Genomic DNA, 13693 nt, shown 5'->3' with positions numbered 1-13693 from the left:
TGTGTGTTGCACTGTGGGATAACCTCATGCTTGTTCTTCCTGCCATCCATCATATGAAGGACAGGATAACGTAATAGGCATCCTGACAAGCTTAGGAGACGTGGTCAGCAGCAAATGTGTGTGTGTATGTATATATGCAGGTGTGCGTGTATGTGAATGTGAGTATGTGTGTGTGTGTGTGAATGTGTGTGTGTGTGTGTGTGTGTGTGTGTGTGTGTGTGTGTGTGTGAATGTGTGTGTGTGAATGTGTGTGTGTGTGGGGGAGGTAGGGTCAGGCTCTTGGCCCTTCATCCGCTCCCACTGAGAGGTCTGGCACAGAGCAGGTGACATTGAACACTTTCTTCATCCACTGCCAGAATCCCCCCTCCCCCTTCCTCCTCCCTCTCCAGCTCGCCTTTTCTCTCGGCACACTAAAAGACTATGTTTAGGAGAGAACTATTTCTAAAAGGGCTGACAAAATGAGAGAACAATCTATTATCTTCTCTTTGGACCCTGCATGCTCTTATTCTAGCATTCATCTCAAACTGGTCAGAATTGGCCGACGAATACCTTCTTCATGGAGATCTCACACTTTCTCCAACACGTCACAGCAAGTAACATGACAGATCTGAAACCATTTCCAACTGCCACTAACAGAAGCCAACTGACGCCAAGTAACACCAACTGCCACTATGCTCCAATCACTGGCACACAGTCGTGAACCTGCCCTGGGTGAAAGATAGCGACTCCTGTCTCAACAAGGAACCAGGCATTACAACCTCTACAACCTCGTAGATCTAACTTTAGGAACCTCAGACAGGCTAATCAATTTAACAGGCTTGCATCTTTCACCGGCATGGCCTCCTCCCAGGTTCCAGGGAGACGTTGGTAATGAGGCCCCGGCTTCTGGTGAAGTGGCAGCAGACAGGCAAGCACACGAGCAGCCAGGGAAGCTCACAGCCATCTCCTGTCAGGTACCACGGCCCATGAGATGGAAAGAGAGATGGAGAGAGAGAGAGAGAGAGAGAGAGAGAGAGAGAGAGAGAGAAAGAGATGGAGAGAGAGACCAGGATTATGGCAGGGCATGGATCTTGCTAAATAATGATCCCTCTGTTGGAAAAAACAATGGAGGGTTAGTTGAGCTCTTAGCAACAACAAGTCTGTCAGACTCCATTTGTCAGTTTTTCCACCTCCAGGCATGACCATGTCAGAGGTGTACCTCACGCTGAGAAGGCAGGTCTTCCACAGGAACCACAGAGGACCGTGGTGATTCACACCCAAAGAAACAAACAAAAGCCAATTAAATTGAACACAGAGAGGTCGACTGCTATATTTTCTTCAGGGCAAAGCTAGATGACCTTTAGCTGGCACTGAAAAATTTAGTTATATCGGTGTGTGATTAGTGCTTGACCCTTAGTCTCTTAGTGTCTCTGCACGTTGATTACAGTGATGACTCAGGGCTAGGCAGGTGAACCAGAGGACAAGAACCTCATATGAGAAGCATATTTTTACATTTTCTTTGACATGCCAAGGAAAATGGTCAATATTCAACACTACCCTCCCCCGCCACCCCAGCACCCCTCTCCCCCCCCCACCCCCCAGATTTCTTTGCACATTCGGCATGGCTTGGTTCATACGTAGTTCATGAAATGATTGCTCATATACTTTCACTGGCTGGTACGTGAAGCGGCCCGCTATGAAACAATAACTACACAGTTGAATCATAGTGGGTATTATCAGAATCCAGGTCATAGACTGTGGGCTTTACTACAGAGAATTACAAAAACAGCCTGTGGCCGGAGAGTCATAAAAAAGAAATAGCGGTATGGAAAAAGGGAGGTAGAGCCATAGCATTAAATTCATGGGTCTATCTTCGTGTCTGCCTCTCTCTTTCAGTATCTCTCTTCTCTTCCTCTCTCTCACAACTCTCTATTTCAGCATCTCTAATCTCCCTCTCTCTCACTACTCTCTCTTTCAGTATCTCTCTTCTCTCCCTCTATCCCTCCCCTCTCTTTCAGCTTCTCTCTTTCCCTCTTCTCTCCCTCCTCTCTCTTTCAGCATCTCTCTTTCCCTCTTCTCTCCCTCCTCTCTCTTTCAGCATCTCTCTCTCCCTCTTCTCTCCCTCCTCTCTCTCTCAGCATCTCTATTTCCCTCTTCTCTCCCTCCTCTCTCTTTCAGCATCTCTCTCTCCCTCTTCTCTCCCTCCTCTCTCTTTCAGCATCTCTCTTTCCCTCTTCTCTCCCTCCTCTCTCTTTCAGCATCTCTCTCTCCCTCTTCTCTCCCTCCTCTCTCTCTCAGCATCTCTATTTCCCTCTTTTCTCCCCCTCCTCTCACTATCACTACTCTTTCTAACTCCCCTCTCTCACTCTCTCTGTTTATCATTGCCTCTTCCTCCAGTTTTAGCTTCATCAGCAGCAGTAAAACTATGAAAGAAAGCCCGGCCAGGGATTCTCAGAAGGTTTCAAATGTCTCCTCTCCTTAGGAATTCTGTGAGAGTCTGACTGCCCTGGGATCAGTGTTCACAGCCTAGGGTGCTGACGCAGGGTGCGGAGCACGGCAGGAACTGTTCCTGAGTGAGGGCCTCATTTACTAACAGGATTGTGTCCATTTCAGGCGTGAAATAGCGGGTAAAGACAAAACACAGTATTTATAAAGGCAGCACACTTGGATAAAAACGTAGATTACCGCTGCTGGGAGGGTGTATGGGAAAGTGGGTGTGTATATTTCCAGCTCCTGTTTGCTGAACTTTATTTATCTTTTCCTCGAATCACCCATTGTAGCAGTAACATGCATCGTCTTTTAACGGCGCGCCAATTAACACTAATGGGCGCTGATTGCCCGACGAGGATCTGGTTTGATAAATACCACGCAAAATGCGGAAATACAACGTGCACTATTTGCGGTTGGGCAAAGGCGCAGATTAAGCTGCGGTTGCAATGTTAGTAAACGAGGCCCTGACTCCGGAGGATATCTGAGCTTAGCCACTTAGAGCAGGTGTGGTGAGGTCTAACCCACATATGAGCCCAATCTGGTGAGCTATCCACAATCTTCCAGCTCCTTTATCGGAACTGGTGTTTTTCGCCGACTCGCCAATTAGGAGGGAACTCATAAAGTCTTGCCATACGAGCCTATGGTAAACAAGCTCACAACCCTAAGCAATATCTCCCCCGCGTCACTTCGTCAATAAGCGCACCAAATCCCACCTGCTCCCTGTCCTTTGAATCGATCACGTATAGCAGCATTGTGGATCTACGCTATCTGTGGACAGTGCATCAATACCTGCCACACAGTGGTTACCATCAACACTAATGTCGAGCACCTCGGTGACCCGGTTTATAATCAATAATTCACTCACTTTCACTGGAGGTCCCAGTGAGGCTGGGAGGCAGGCATCTCTGAGGGCTGGGCCAGGGGGGATGGAGGGGGGGGGGGGGTTGGTCGGTGTGGTTGCAGCATGAGGAGCCGATGAAAGAGAAGCCGAGAAACATGGGCCTCAGATACCCCTGGCTGATTATGCAAGAGCAGCTACATTATTGAAGACACACAGCAAGAGCTTCTTCTGAGAAGACTGCAGGGGTTTTTGGGGAGGGGAAGGCCTCAGCCTTGGTCTTGTTTAAGCCCCAGCCCCAGTTCCAGCCCCAGCCCCAGCCCCAGTTCCAGCCCCAGCCCCAGCCCCAGTTCCAGTCCCAGCCCCAACCCCAGTTCCAGCCCCAGCCCAAGCCCCAGTCCCAGCCCCAGTTCCAGCCCAAGCCCCAGCCCCAGCCCCAGCCCCAGCCCCAGCCCCAGCCCCAGCCCCAGTCCCAGCCCCAGTTCCAGCCCCAGCCCATGCCCAAATCCCAGCTCTGACTCCAGCCTCAGCCTCACACAACAGCCCTGTGAAACATGAACCATAAATCCCCTGGCAGGTCATCCAGAAAATCTAAGTGGTCCAAGGAGAGATCCCCCCAGGCCTGCTTGCTGCGGTTATTTATGTCATGTTGAGATCAGGAGTGGAGATGGTCTGGCCATCCAAACACGGGCTTGGATTCTGTACTGATTGTTTTGAAAGCCAGCTCACTTTGAGGGATTTGTTTCAAGCAGTACTGTCAATGCAGCCAATCTCACACTGGAACCGCATGCCTGTGCTCTAGTCCACTTGTGACAAATGTTCCCATTATCTCAGCAACCCACCACCCTGGGAGTCCACAGGCTTTTATTAGAATAGCAGCCAGGCTATTTTACTCACAGCCAACCCGTATGGTCAATAGCATGTTGTTCAGTTGCTTGGTAATTGTATGTAGAGAGGAGCTAGCGTCCTCCAGCCTGGAGAAACAACAGCGGCGCCTCGTCAGTCCCTACGGTTAACGTCATATCTTCTTCTCACACTGGACATGTGGGCTTGATCTAGGTTTGCTCCCTGGCAGGTCAAGAATGGTGTTTCATTTATTGGTCTGGAAGATTCCATCCCGGGGCTAAAGCAGTGACCTCTCTATGAAAACAAAGCAGGGGGGGGGGAAGAAAAAGAAAAAACACATCATATTCCTAATGTCATTTTTTTTATAGGGGAGCCAGGAGGCAGATCAGGGAGGAGGACGTTTAATAGCTCCTAATGAGGGAAGTTCACGGCAGACTCCCTGGGGGGATAATATACACCGCTGGCAGCGCTACTGGGGCTAGGCTGCTAAAACAGGCTCCATAATGGGGCTGGGGGAAGGGAGGAGGTGGAGGTGGGTCTGCCTGCTGCGGACAGGAGAAACAAAGAACCAGCCTCGGTCTGCCAGGCAGCATCTGCCTCCGGCAGCAGCAGACCTAACAGCCGCTTCCTACAATTTGCCGCTGGATCCTGAGGGAGGTTTCAAAGTGTCACCTGGGCCCAGGTGAGTGGGAGTGGGAGTGACTGATTAATAAGGGCTCGCTCTTTGCTTCTGTTCCACCCACAGCCACACCACCACCACCAATCCCCCCACCCCATCCCCGTTATTAGCAGGCAGAACAAAACAAAACGTTCCGATCTAACTGGGGTTGTAAGAGGTAATATCATCAGGGTAAGTAAATGTTCCTCAACAGTGGACAACAGAGCGTGTGCATCCTCCCATAATAGCTGAATTAGAATCATTCATCACCATTGTGTTGAAGCTAGGAACTGTAGTTCAAAGGCTCTCTGATGCTCAACAGTCGAACAGACAGAAGCTAAAAATACAAAGAACATCGACTACAGAACCCGTTCCGGAATACAAGAACATCACCAATACAATGTTCCCAGACACCAGTTTACCTTGTCTGAACTCTTTGAGTCCTCTTCCCCTACAGAGAGCTGGTGAATATCCCTGGATCTGTCTGCCAGCAGCATGATTGATAACAGAGAGATCCTTCCAGATTCCAGATTTGAGCACGTAAGTTGACAGAGAGCCTCGTTTGACTGGGGTCACAGAGTGAACTTCACGCCTGCCTACAGTACAGTAAGATATCTAATGAGGTCACCTGCCCTCATGAAAATGGGGATGCTGGGTCCACCGGCTGGACTTCAGGAGGCTGTGCCTGAGTAAGCCTATAACAACCCTGCCACTAGCCCACCATCTTTGATTGGTGTTACCTCGTAAAAGCTTGGAAGCTTTGATGCGCGGTGGGACATCTAGGGGTACAATGCAACATTCAGAGGCGCTAAGATCCTGAAAATGGCTTCTCCTTTTCATCGCTCCTGTAATTTGCTTCTCCTATCCTTCTTCGATCAGGGTATGGTCCGATAGCTACCAATTCAACTGCCAGATTCACTTTGTCTGTTATTTGACTCAACAGGGTAGTCTTATTCAATCTTATTAATATTACAGAATCCATTAAAGCCTGAGTTCTTAATAGTAGAAAATGTATTTCAAGGAAGTGTATTGAGCCATTCCCCAGAGACCAGAAAAGTTCAACCGCACACAAACGCACTCCCCAAACCGCCTCTCTTACATGGCTCCATTCCACGGTAATTTAAGCTGTGTCTTATTGACATTACTGAGTGAAAACAACATTGTCTGGCGTCTGTAAGTAAATCCGTCAGTTTGCCTATAACCGCCTGCTCTCTAGGGGAGGGATATGGGCCGGGATAAGGCCCAGTGCACAAGAAAAAGGAAATATTTGTCAGAGTGATGGATAGAGTCATCTGTGGTGTTATGAATGTGTTGTCAGAGGGTGGTGCAGACTGATGAAGGCTTTCACCCACAGCTAGCACACATCTTCCGGACTGCAGCTGCTGCGTTGATGTGCTCCTGGGAGAACTCACGATCCCATTGGCTGCCTGTGGGGTCATCTAGGGTCGGTGGTTGTGTGACCCTACGGTTCATTTAAACAGCAACATGAAGTCGCTGTTAGTAGCTCGTTAACGTTCACTCGTGCCCTATGCTGATGTGTCAACTTTCCTTCCAATGAGGTTGATTCTCCCCACCCTCTCTTCCTGGAACAACACCGTCAGTCCTGGGATTCAAACCAGCAACGATGATCCGAAGTCCTTAGTTCAGGGTGTTAGAACTCAAAGACAAGGGGAGCCGAGGCAAATCCTCAGGAACCACAGCTCCCAGTCTCCTTCTACGTTCAACTCTTGAATGAACTGAGCAGGAGCAGATGTGAGCCTCAGGATCCTGTCGGCTCCAGGTCTTGTTTCTCCTGACCTGGAACACTGATACGAGATAATAAACTGTGTAGAACATAAGACTTCAGCACAGCGTTGACCCTGAAGAGATCTGGCTTCTCATGACCCTGTTCCTGTTCATGATAAATATTGTTTCTTTCTCAACATTTTCATTAATCTAGACAAACCTGCTATAGCACAACTAGGGCAGGATGACTTAATTCCTGAATCTTTTACTGTTCACATACTGTAGACTACAATTTTTCTCTCTTTTTAAAACTTTTGTTTGCCCTTTTCAAAGTATTTAATCTTCAAGTGACACTTTGGCTATCCCCAACAAATGTTCTGGACCACAACACAATCTCTTGAAACTTTAATGAGTGATTACCCTTCACATGAAGACACCTCCATGAAATATATATACCCCCTGCACCAGAAATAGCTGCCAATGGAATGTCATTAACTTTTCTTAAAGTGTTTCTTTTAAATTACTTCAGCATCAAATTGCTACAATCTTGCTTATGAGGTGAAATGATGGGGAGATGGGGGTGGGATTGAGACTTTCTACAGCAGATAAGGAAAAGAGAGCAGGCACTAAGCCATGTTCTGCCATCACAGTTATGTGCGTAAATAGGAGGAAAGATACAACAGACGTCCTGTTATCTTACTGAGTGTTAGTGGGTGACTGTGCGGACATGATGTTGTTGCTAGAGATACTTTAAGGGCAATGAAATTGAGTTCCCTGAACTGAGTGGCACATTTTGCAAATGCAATTGGGGCGATTTTTATTTTGACAAGTACTGCACCTTAGCTTGGTAAGGTAAAGCACACCTCTTTAACACAGAAGCACATTCAAACGCACTAAGACACACACACACACAAAACGGCTTTCTATGTATTTACACTCGGGATTCATGTGGACCTTAGTTCAGCCATCACCATGGCGACTCATGTTGTGTCACTAATCTGCGTTTGCTGCAACGAATGCGCTAATAAATGGCTGATGCATGTCTTCTGGGAAAACAGGATAATCAAACAGGCACATTAGGCTGTTATTAACTACTGCTTCCTCAACTCTAATCTCGTCACGGCCTAATGGGTTCATAAATAAACACAGTGAAACAGAGCTGGGGCAGCCCAGTTTAGCCTAGCCTTATCTTGCACTGCCTAGCCTAGTAAGTAGCCTAAAGTAAGAGGCTAGCATGGTAGGATAAATAGGCAGGGCCGGTCCATCCTACGAGATAGGCAGCCGCCTAGGGCGGCATGAAGAGGGGGGCGGCATTTTCCCGAGTGCATCCATTAATGAACCATCCTGCAGTACCAGCAAAAGGCGCCAACCGCACCACGTCATATGTCCATGTCCGTGTTATGGTTGGGGGGGGGTGGCACCCCCGGGTAGGGGGGGGGGGGGGGGCTGGGGGGGGAGCTGGTGATAAATCTTGCCTAGGGCACCAAATGTGCTAGGACCGGTATTGTAAATAAGTCATTATTCCGCCAAAAACACCTAGCATAGCCTAGACGGCATAGAAACCACTGAGAATAAGCATGTAGAGCCGACGAGAATAGCCTAGCAATATGATATCTTAACATAGCTAATCGCATTGATGGCAACGTCCGAACGAGCGGGTAATGAGGGCTGGCGTGGCGGAGGAGCGGAGCCGAACAGGCAGAGGCAACAGGAACATACGGCAGGATACCCACTGATGGGCTAGCGGGATGTGAGACAACGGGATATGTGACTCGTATCAGGAGAGTTACTGTTAAGCAGACACCTGAGGCACTCTACTTCACTCAAAAAATGTATAAGTATGTACATTTTCTTTTTTCAGGCCGGCCCATAAAGAACTGACAGCAGCCCTTTGGTTAGTTCTTTATTGGTACTGGCCTGACCCACTCAAATCCAGCAACCCCCTTCCCCTGATTCATAATATCGCCTCCCACAGGCCCTGAGACACGAGCTGTTGCCTGTTGGCTAACGCCTATGCTGGTTTAGCATCGTTAAAGTTTAGCATCGCTAAAATGGAGAAACGACCACCAAAGCGAAAGGGAGCCGCAGAAAAGTTAAGGGAGAAAAATATTGAAAATCTACAGACAAAAAATTCAAACATGTTTGGGGGGGGGGGGGGGGCATTAGCTGCTTCAACATCAGCATTACCTGTAGAGGAAGGAGGAGAGGTAGCTGGCTCAGAGAGGCAGAAACATACTGACAGGGTCAGGGAAGAAGCCAAGGACGAAGAGAGTCACCATGACAGGGCCATGGGAGCGAGTGAGGAAAAGATGGAAGAAAGAGTACTTAACGACGTGCTAAGGAGTAGTTCAAATTAACAGGGATTCAGGAAGGGAGGGAAGCTGTGTGTGTTTCTGTATTGTATTTAGCAGATCATCAAAAGTGAATAATTGCACTGTGCACAATTACATGCAATGAAGTATAGAGAAATAGCTACATTTTCTGTGTTTGTCAGCTCCCTTCTTCAGAGAAAACACCTAGGAGACAACAGTTCTGTAGAACAAGTGTTGCCTGCCAAGGGTGCTTCACATAGTTTGGGGTCTGTTCTAGCAAGTCTCTCATCTTAAAGATATTAGGGCAAATATCTCACGGCTCTTCTGCTAACTTGTGATAATCCAGAGCCCTGAAGGTAGCCTGCGGTTTTCATCCACCCCCTCTCTTGCCCCCTAACCCTCTTTGAGAGTACACAAATTCTTAAGAACTAAAGCAGAAGAAATGTTACAGAGTTGAAGGAAAATCTGTATTTTGTGCGTTTGGGCTGATCTCTTGCTAAAATAAGCCTTGCCTGTGGGGTCCTTTCTTTCAAAAACGAAGATTTCAAAGGGTGTTCTATGCTAGTGTTTGTTTATAAGTTATGAGCACGTGTCTATTCTCTTCTTGGTCCTGCTGCCTTGTAGGGCTCTCACAAGGCCCACACTGAGGTTAGAATCCCCAGGCTGCCTCGCCCTACCTTGCCCTCTCGCGTCTTTCTACCGACGCCTTTGCACCTATACTTCACAGTCACATCTACTCTTCACAACTTATAGAGTAAACAAATAAATAAGAGAGCAGTGTTCCACCACCTGCCTCCAAGAGCAAGTCCATTGGCCTGTTCTCTGCTGCATGAGTGATCATCTTGTGTGTGTGTGTGTGTGTGCGCACGTGTGTGTGTGTGTGTCCCGTGTTTTTTCTGGACTCGTTCCATCTGAAGGGGAGTATGGGTAATTAACCAGCAGTCTGTGGTGAAGGACAGTGTGTGTGTGTGTGTGTGTGTGTGTGTGTGCGTGCGTGTGTGTGTGTGTGTGAAAAAGAGACGAAGCCTTCTAATAGCCACAGCTCCCAGGATCAATACTGACAGGATTACCATTACCAAAGCTGCAGGAGATAACCCTGAACAGACACACGCAGCCAGATAAGCACATCTGAACACACACAGAATCATACACACGAGAAGTTACACACACACACACACACACACACACACGCTGATAAACAGACACCCCATGAACCCAAGTTTGCTCTGCCCCACGTTCCTTTATATTTCAGAGCAAAACACACCCTGATAAACTACCGAGCTGTGTTTTCATACAGTACCTCTACGTTCATCCTTCCACGCATTCAACCCTCTCTTCATTCATCCATTGATCTTTTGCTCCATCACTCCCTCTTTCCGTCCATATATATATATCAAATGACTGTTCGTCATGCCTTCGTCCCTCCCTCCCTCCCTCCCTCCACATATCCTCCATCTCACCTGCTTCACCCACATCCATCTGTTCGTTCGTCATCCTTCCCTCCCTCCAAATCTGCCACGCCACGGCCTAACACTCGCCATCCGTCCATCCATCACTCAATAAATCCATCTATCTATTTGTCAAGCATTTATCCCTCCCTTCCTCTTTCCCCTCTATGCATTCCCACCCACCCCATCACCGTCCTCCCATCCCCCCGCCCCCCTCCTCCCCACAGCCCCTGCCTCACCTGCTTCTCGGGACAGCTGCATGAAGGCGTCCACTCCCTTCTCCCCGTAGCTTCCCTCCGAGGCCAGGGTGGAGACGTAGTTCCAGCCCATGGCTTTGACGATGTCCACCATGGCCTGGGCCTGGTAGGAGTCTGGAGGCACCACCCTGGAGAAGAAGTCGTAGCGCCGGTCATCGCTCAGCTCCGGGGCTGTGGAGGCATAGCTGATCTGAGGGATCTGCAGAGAGGAGAGAGGGACGAGTTAGACCGTGTTGTAAATAGAGGAGCAACTAAACGGTTTAACCGAGACTATGTCATGATGACCGAGACTGCAGTGTGTCGAGCAGGGGCATAGCCACGGGTAGGCACAGGCCTACCCAATTTGTTCTAAGGCCTACTCAAAAACGAAAATATCTCTGAAAAATGATGCACTGGGTGCACATTGCAAAGTAAATAAGTAAAAAAGAAAAAATATGAAAAGATGCCAATTCTAGGCCTACCCAAAAATATATTTCTGGCTATGCCAGTGTAAGTCACTTCCAAGACTTGGGATTGAGACCAAGTCAAGACCTTGACCTGTTAGGCATTTTTTTTTTCTTACTTAAACCTGAAATAACAATTTCAGTACAATACAAGCAAGTAAAAAGGTCGGGAGCACTGTGCAGCTGACATTAACTAACGTTGATGTAACTTTGCATCATTAGCTACATTGCTTTATGTGGCCTGTCATATTTTATCACAAGCAAACATATCTTTGGAATGTAGCATTGGGTGAGGGGTGGATGGATTTCTGAAGAGTTTTGCTACCAAGTCAGATGGCTAGCTAGCTAGCTTTGCTAGCTTAGGTAGGGATAATACTTCCTTTTTACGTCCTCTTTTTCGTACCTTCAAAAGGCACCCGGCCGGGATTTCTACATTTGCAAAAATATCCGGGATACAGCTTTAAGTAACATGATGTGCTTCTGTTCTAATACTTAATTGTGTGAGCGAGCGGACTATATTCAATGTTGTCCAAAAAATCTCACTAAAAGTCAAATCGCTAGGTGTAATGACGGATACCAAATGGAACACAGCAGGAAATCAGATTGTGAAGTGAACGGAGTCGTTATTAGCAAAACTGCGCATATTTTCACTGCTTTAACAGCCCCTCTACGTAATTCCTGCCTTCTCGCCGGTAGATTATAAGAGGTTTGCAGCAAATATTGGCCAAAATCCTGCCTAAACGTTCAACATGGTCCCATTCGTCTTAGTAAGAGTTGCAATGCAGAATTTGCACACTGCTGTTTGTCTTTATTGGATACTGTATATAACTGTGGTTTAAGTAACCTAATTAGAGACGAATCTCCTCCTCTCGCTCAGCCACAGCTTCACCTTTCTCACACCTTCGCTTTCTTGCGGGGGAAGGAGGGAGGGGTAACAACCGTTCAAACTTTTACATCCAATCACAGAAACTTAACATTTGACAGACAGTGCAACCCCACTCTGAATATTGAGGACAAACGACAGCGTCTAAATGCATCATTTCATATTTTAGTTGCCAAAAATCAAGCTTTTATAAAGCCACTACAGGAGTGTATTCAAACCTATTAGCATAATTCTGCCATACCTTCAAAACAAATTATAAAGTTTTGCGTTATCTGTCAAAAGAAAAATAGTAATTCTGTCATAAACTTCAAAATGAGTTTGACACGGCTCTAAAGGTTGTAAGACTGTAATTATGATTATTTTCGAGAGATGTCTCTCCTGGTCTGATCTCAGTCTGCCTGTCGGGTGGTCTGGCTTTCAACAGCTTATCCTCCCACAGGAGAGAGTTCTTAAGAGTTCTCTCTTTGCTCTATGTGCCCTTTGACCTCTGATGGTTGCATTGGCAGGAGCTGTGCTGTGTACCGCAGGGTGGAGGTTGAGGGAGGTCTAAACAGCAGGTGGTAATCCAAAGTCAGAAAAGGAGCCAAGGACTTCCTCTGGCGGAAGCTTGCAAGGATCTGACTTCGGATCACCCACCCTCTACGCAAGCTGAGCCTGTACCAGGAGACCAATAGGACATCCTCGCCGTCTAAGAGCAACGTTTGGAATTGCCAGACTCGGACATCGCAAGAGCTGCTGTTCTTTATCTTGGAAGGGAAAATTCTTTTTTGGGTGTCGTTTTTGTCTTCAGTGATTTGAGAGGAAATAGAAGGACAGGACAGGTGTGTGCAGCTCTTCCTCGTGGGTCTTCAGCTGGATCAATCCACCGCTCTCAGTCACCGTGAAATGGAAGGGAGTGAGAACTGGCAAATGTGGATAGTGGATCATCCTGTCTCCTCAACCTCCACTGGATCGGTGAACAAAAACATTTGATAAAAAAAACAGGAATTACAATCCACATCTACGTTCCCTTCTGTTCCCTTATTTCTAGGCTTTTCTTCTGCACTTTGTATCCTTCCTTTCATTCCCTCTGTCATTCTTTCACCCTTCTTCCTCCATTCCAAAGACACACAACCACACACAGTGGAAGTCAAATGCCATTTACCTGGTATTTCTGTCTCTGTGAATCAGAGACAAGATTCCAAAGATGCACATTGTGTGTTGGGACAGTACCTGGAAGAATTTCCATCATCACAACCTATTATCTTGTCTATCAGGCTAACAGAGCTGCTGTCCTCTCAACCCCATGACTGGCCAAACAGCCTTGGTAGCTACTTGCCACACTGGCAAAGGACCACTTTATTCCACCGAGCTAAAGACTGGACATCATAGAGACAAAGCTGCTGGCTTCTGGACACCCTGTCCCCAAAGCAGTAACCACAGCCAGTGGGGCAATTCGAACTGAGCAAGTACAGAACACCTTGTGACTGCTACAGCACGTTACCATCCATTACAGTAAGAGGAGCACTGTTAGGAGGTCACCCATGACCAATGTCATTAAAGTGACAGATGCGAGGGTTAGAAAACACCAGCCGCATGACTGTTATAGCCTGCTAAACTGAGTTCCAGGCATCAGATTTACAAAGTTGTGAAAAACTGCCATCACCAACACAGTAAACTACAGTAACTCTATACTCTACACTGGCAAAGTCCCACTGCACATGCATATTCTCTGTGTCGGCAGAACTCTCTCTGTCATAGTAATATTCATATCAGTATTAATAAACAAAAGCATGTCAGACATAAGAACATCTTGCTCTGCCTAACTGTGCAGA

The 13693-nt window shown here is 47.4% G+C and overlaps 1 protein-coding gene across 1 annotated transcript in view; it reads right to left on the bottom strand.

Annotated features, from left to right (window-relative positions):
* Window positions 1–13693, bottom strand: part of grm7 (glutamate metabotropic receptor 7) — a 104302-nt gene that overhangs the window by 60890 nt on the left and 29719 nt on the right. The window contains exon 2 of the mRNA XM_084705486.1: window positions 10536–10752. Within this exon, the coding sequence (XP_084561612.1) occupies window positions 10536–10752 (217 nt within the window). The remainder of the gene's footprint in view (window positions 1–10535; window positions 10753–13693) is intronic.

This window comes from Hypomesus nipponensis, chromosome 9, assembly GCF_054491055.1.
Source record: "Hypomesus nipponensis isolate SF chromosome 9, ASM5449105v1, whole genome shotgun sequence".
NCBI classification, from domain to species: domain Eukaryota; kingdom Metazoa; phylum Chordata; class Actinopteri; order Osmeriformes; family Osmeridae; genus Hypomesus; species Hypomesus nipponensis.
The sequence above is the reverse complement of the archived record's forward strand: the minus strand, read 5'-3'. Positions and strand labels throughout refer to the sequence as shown.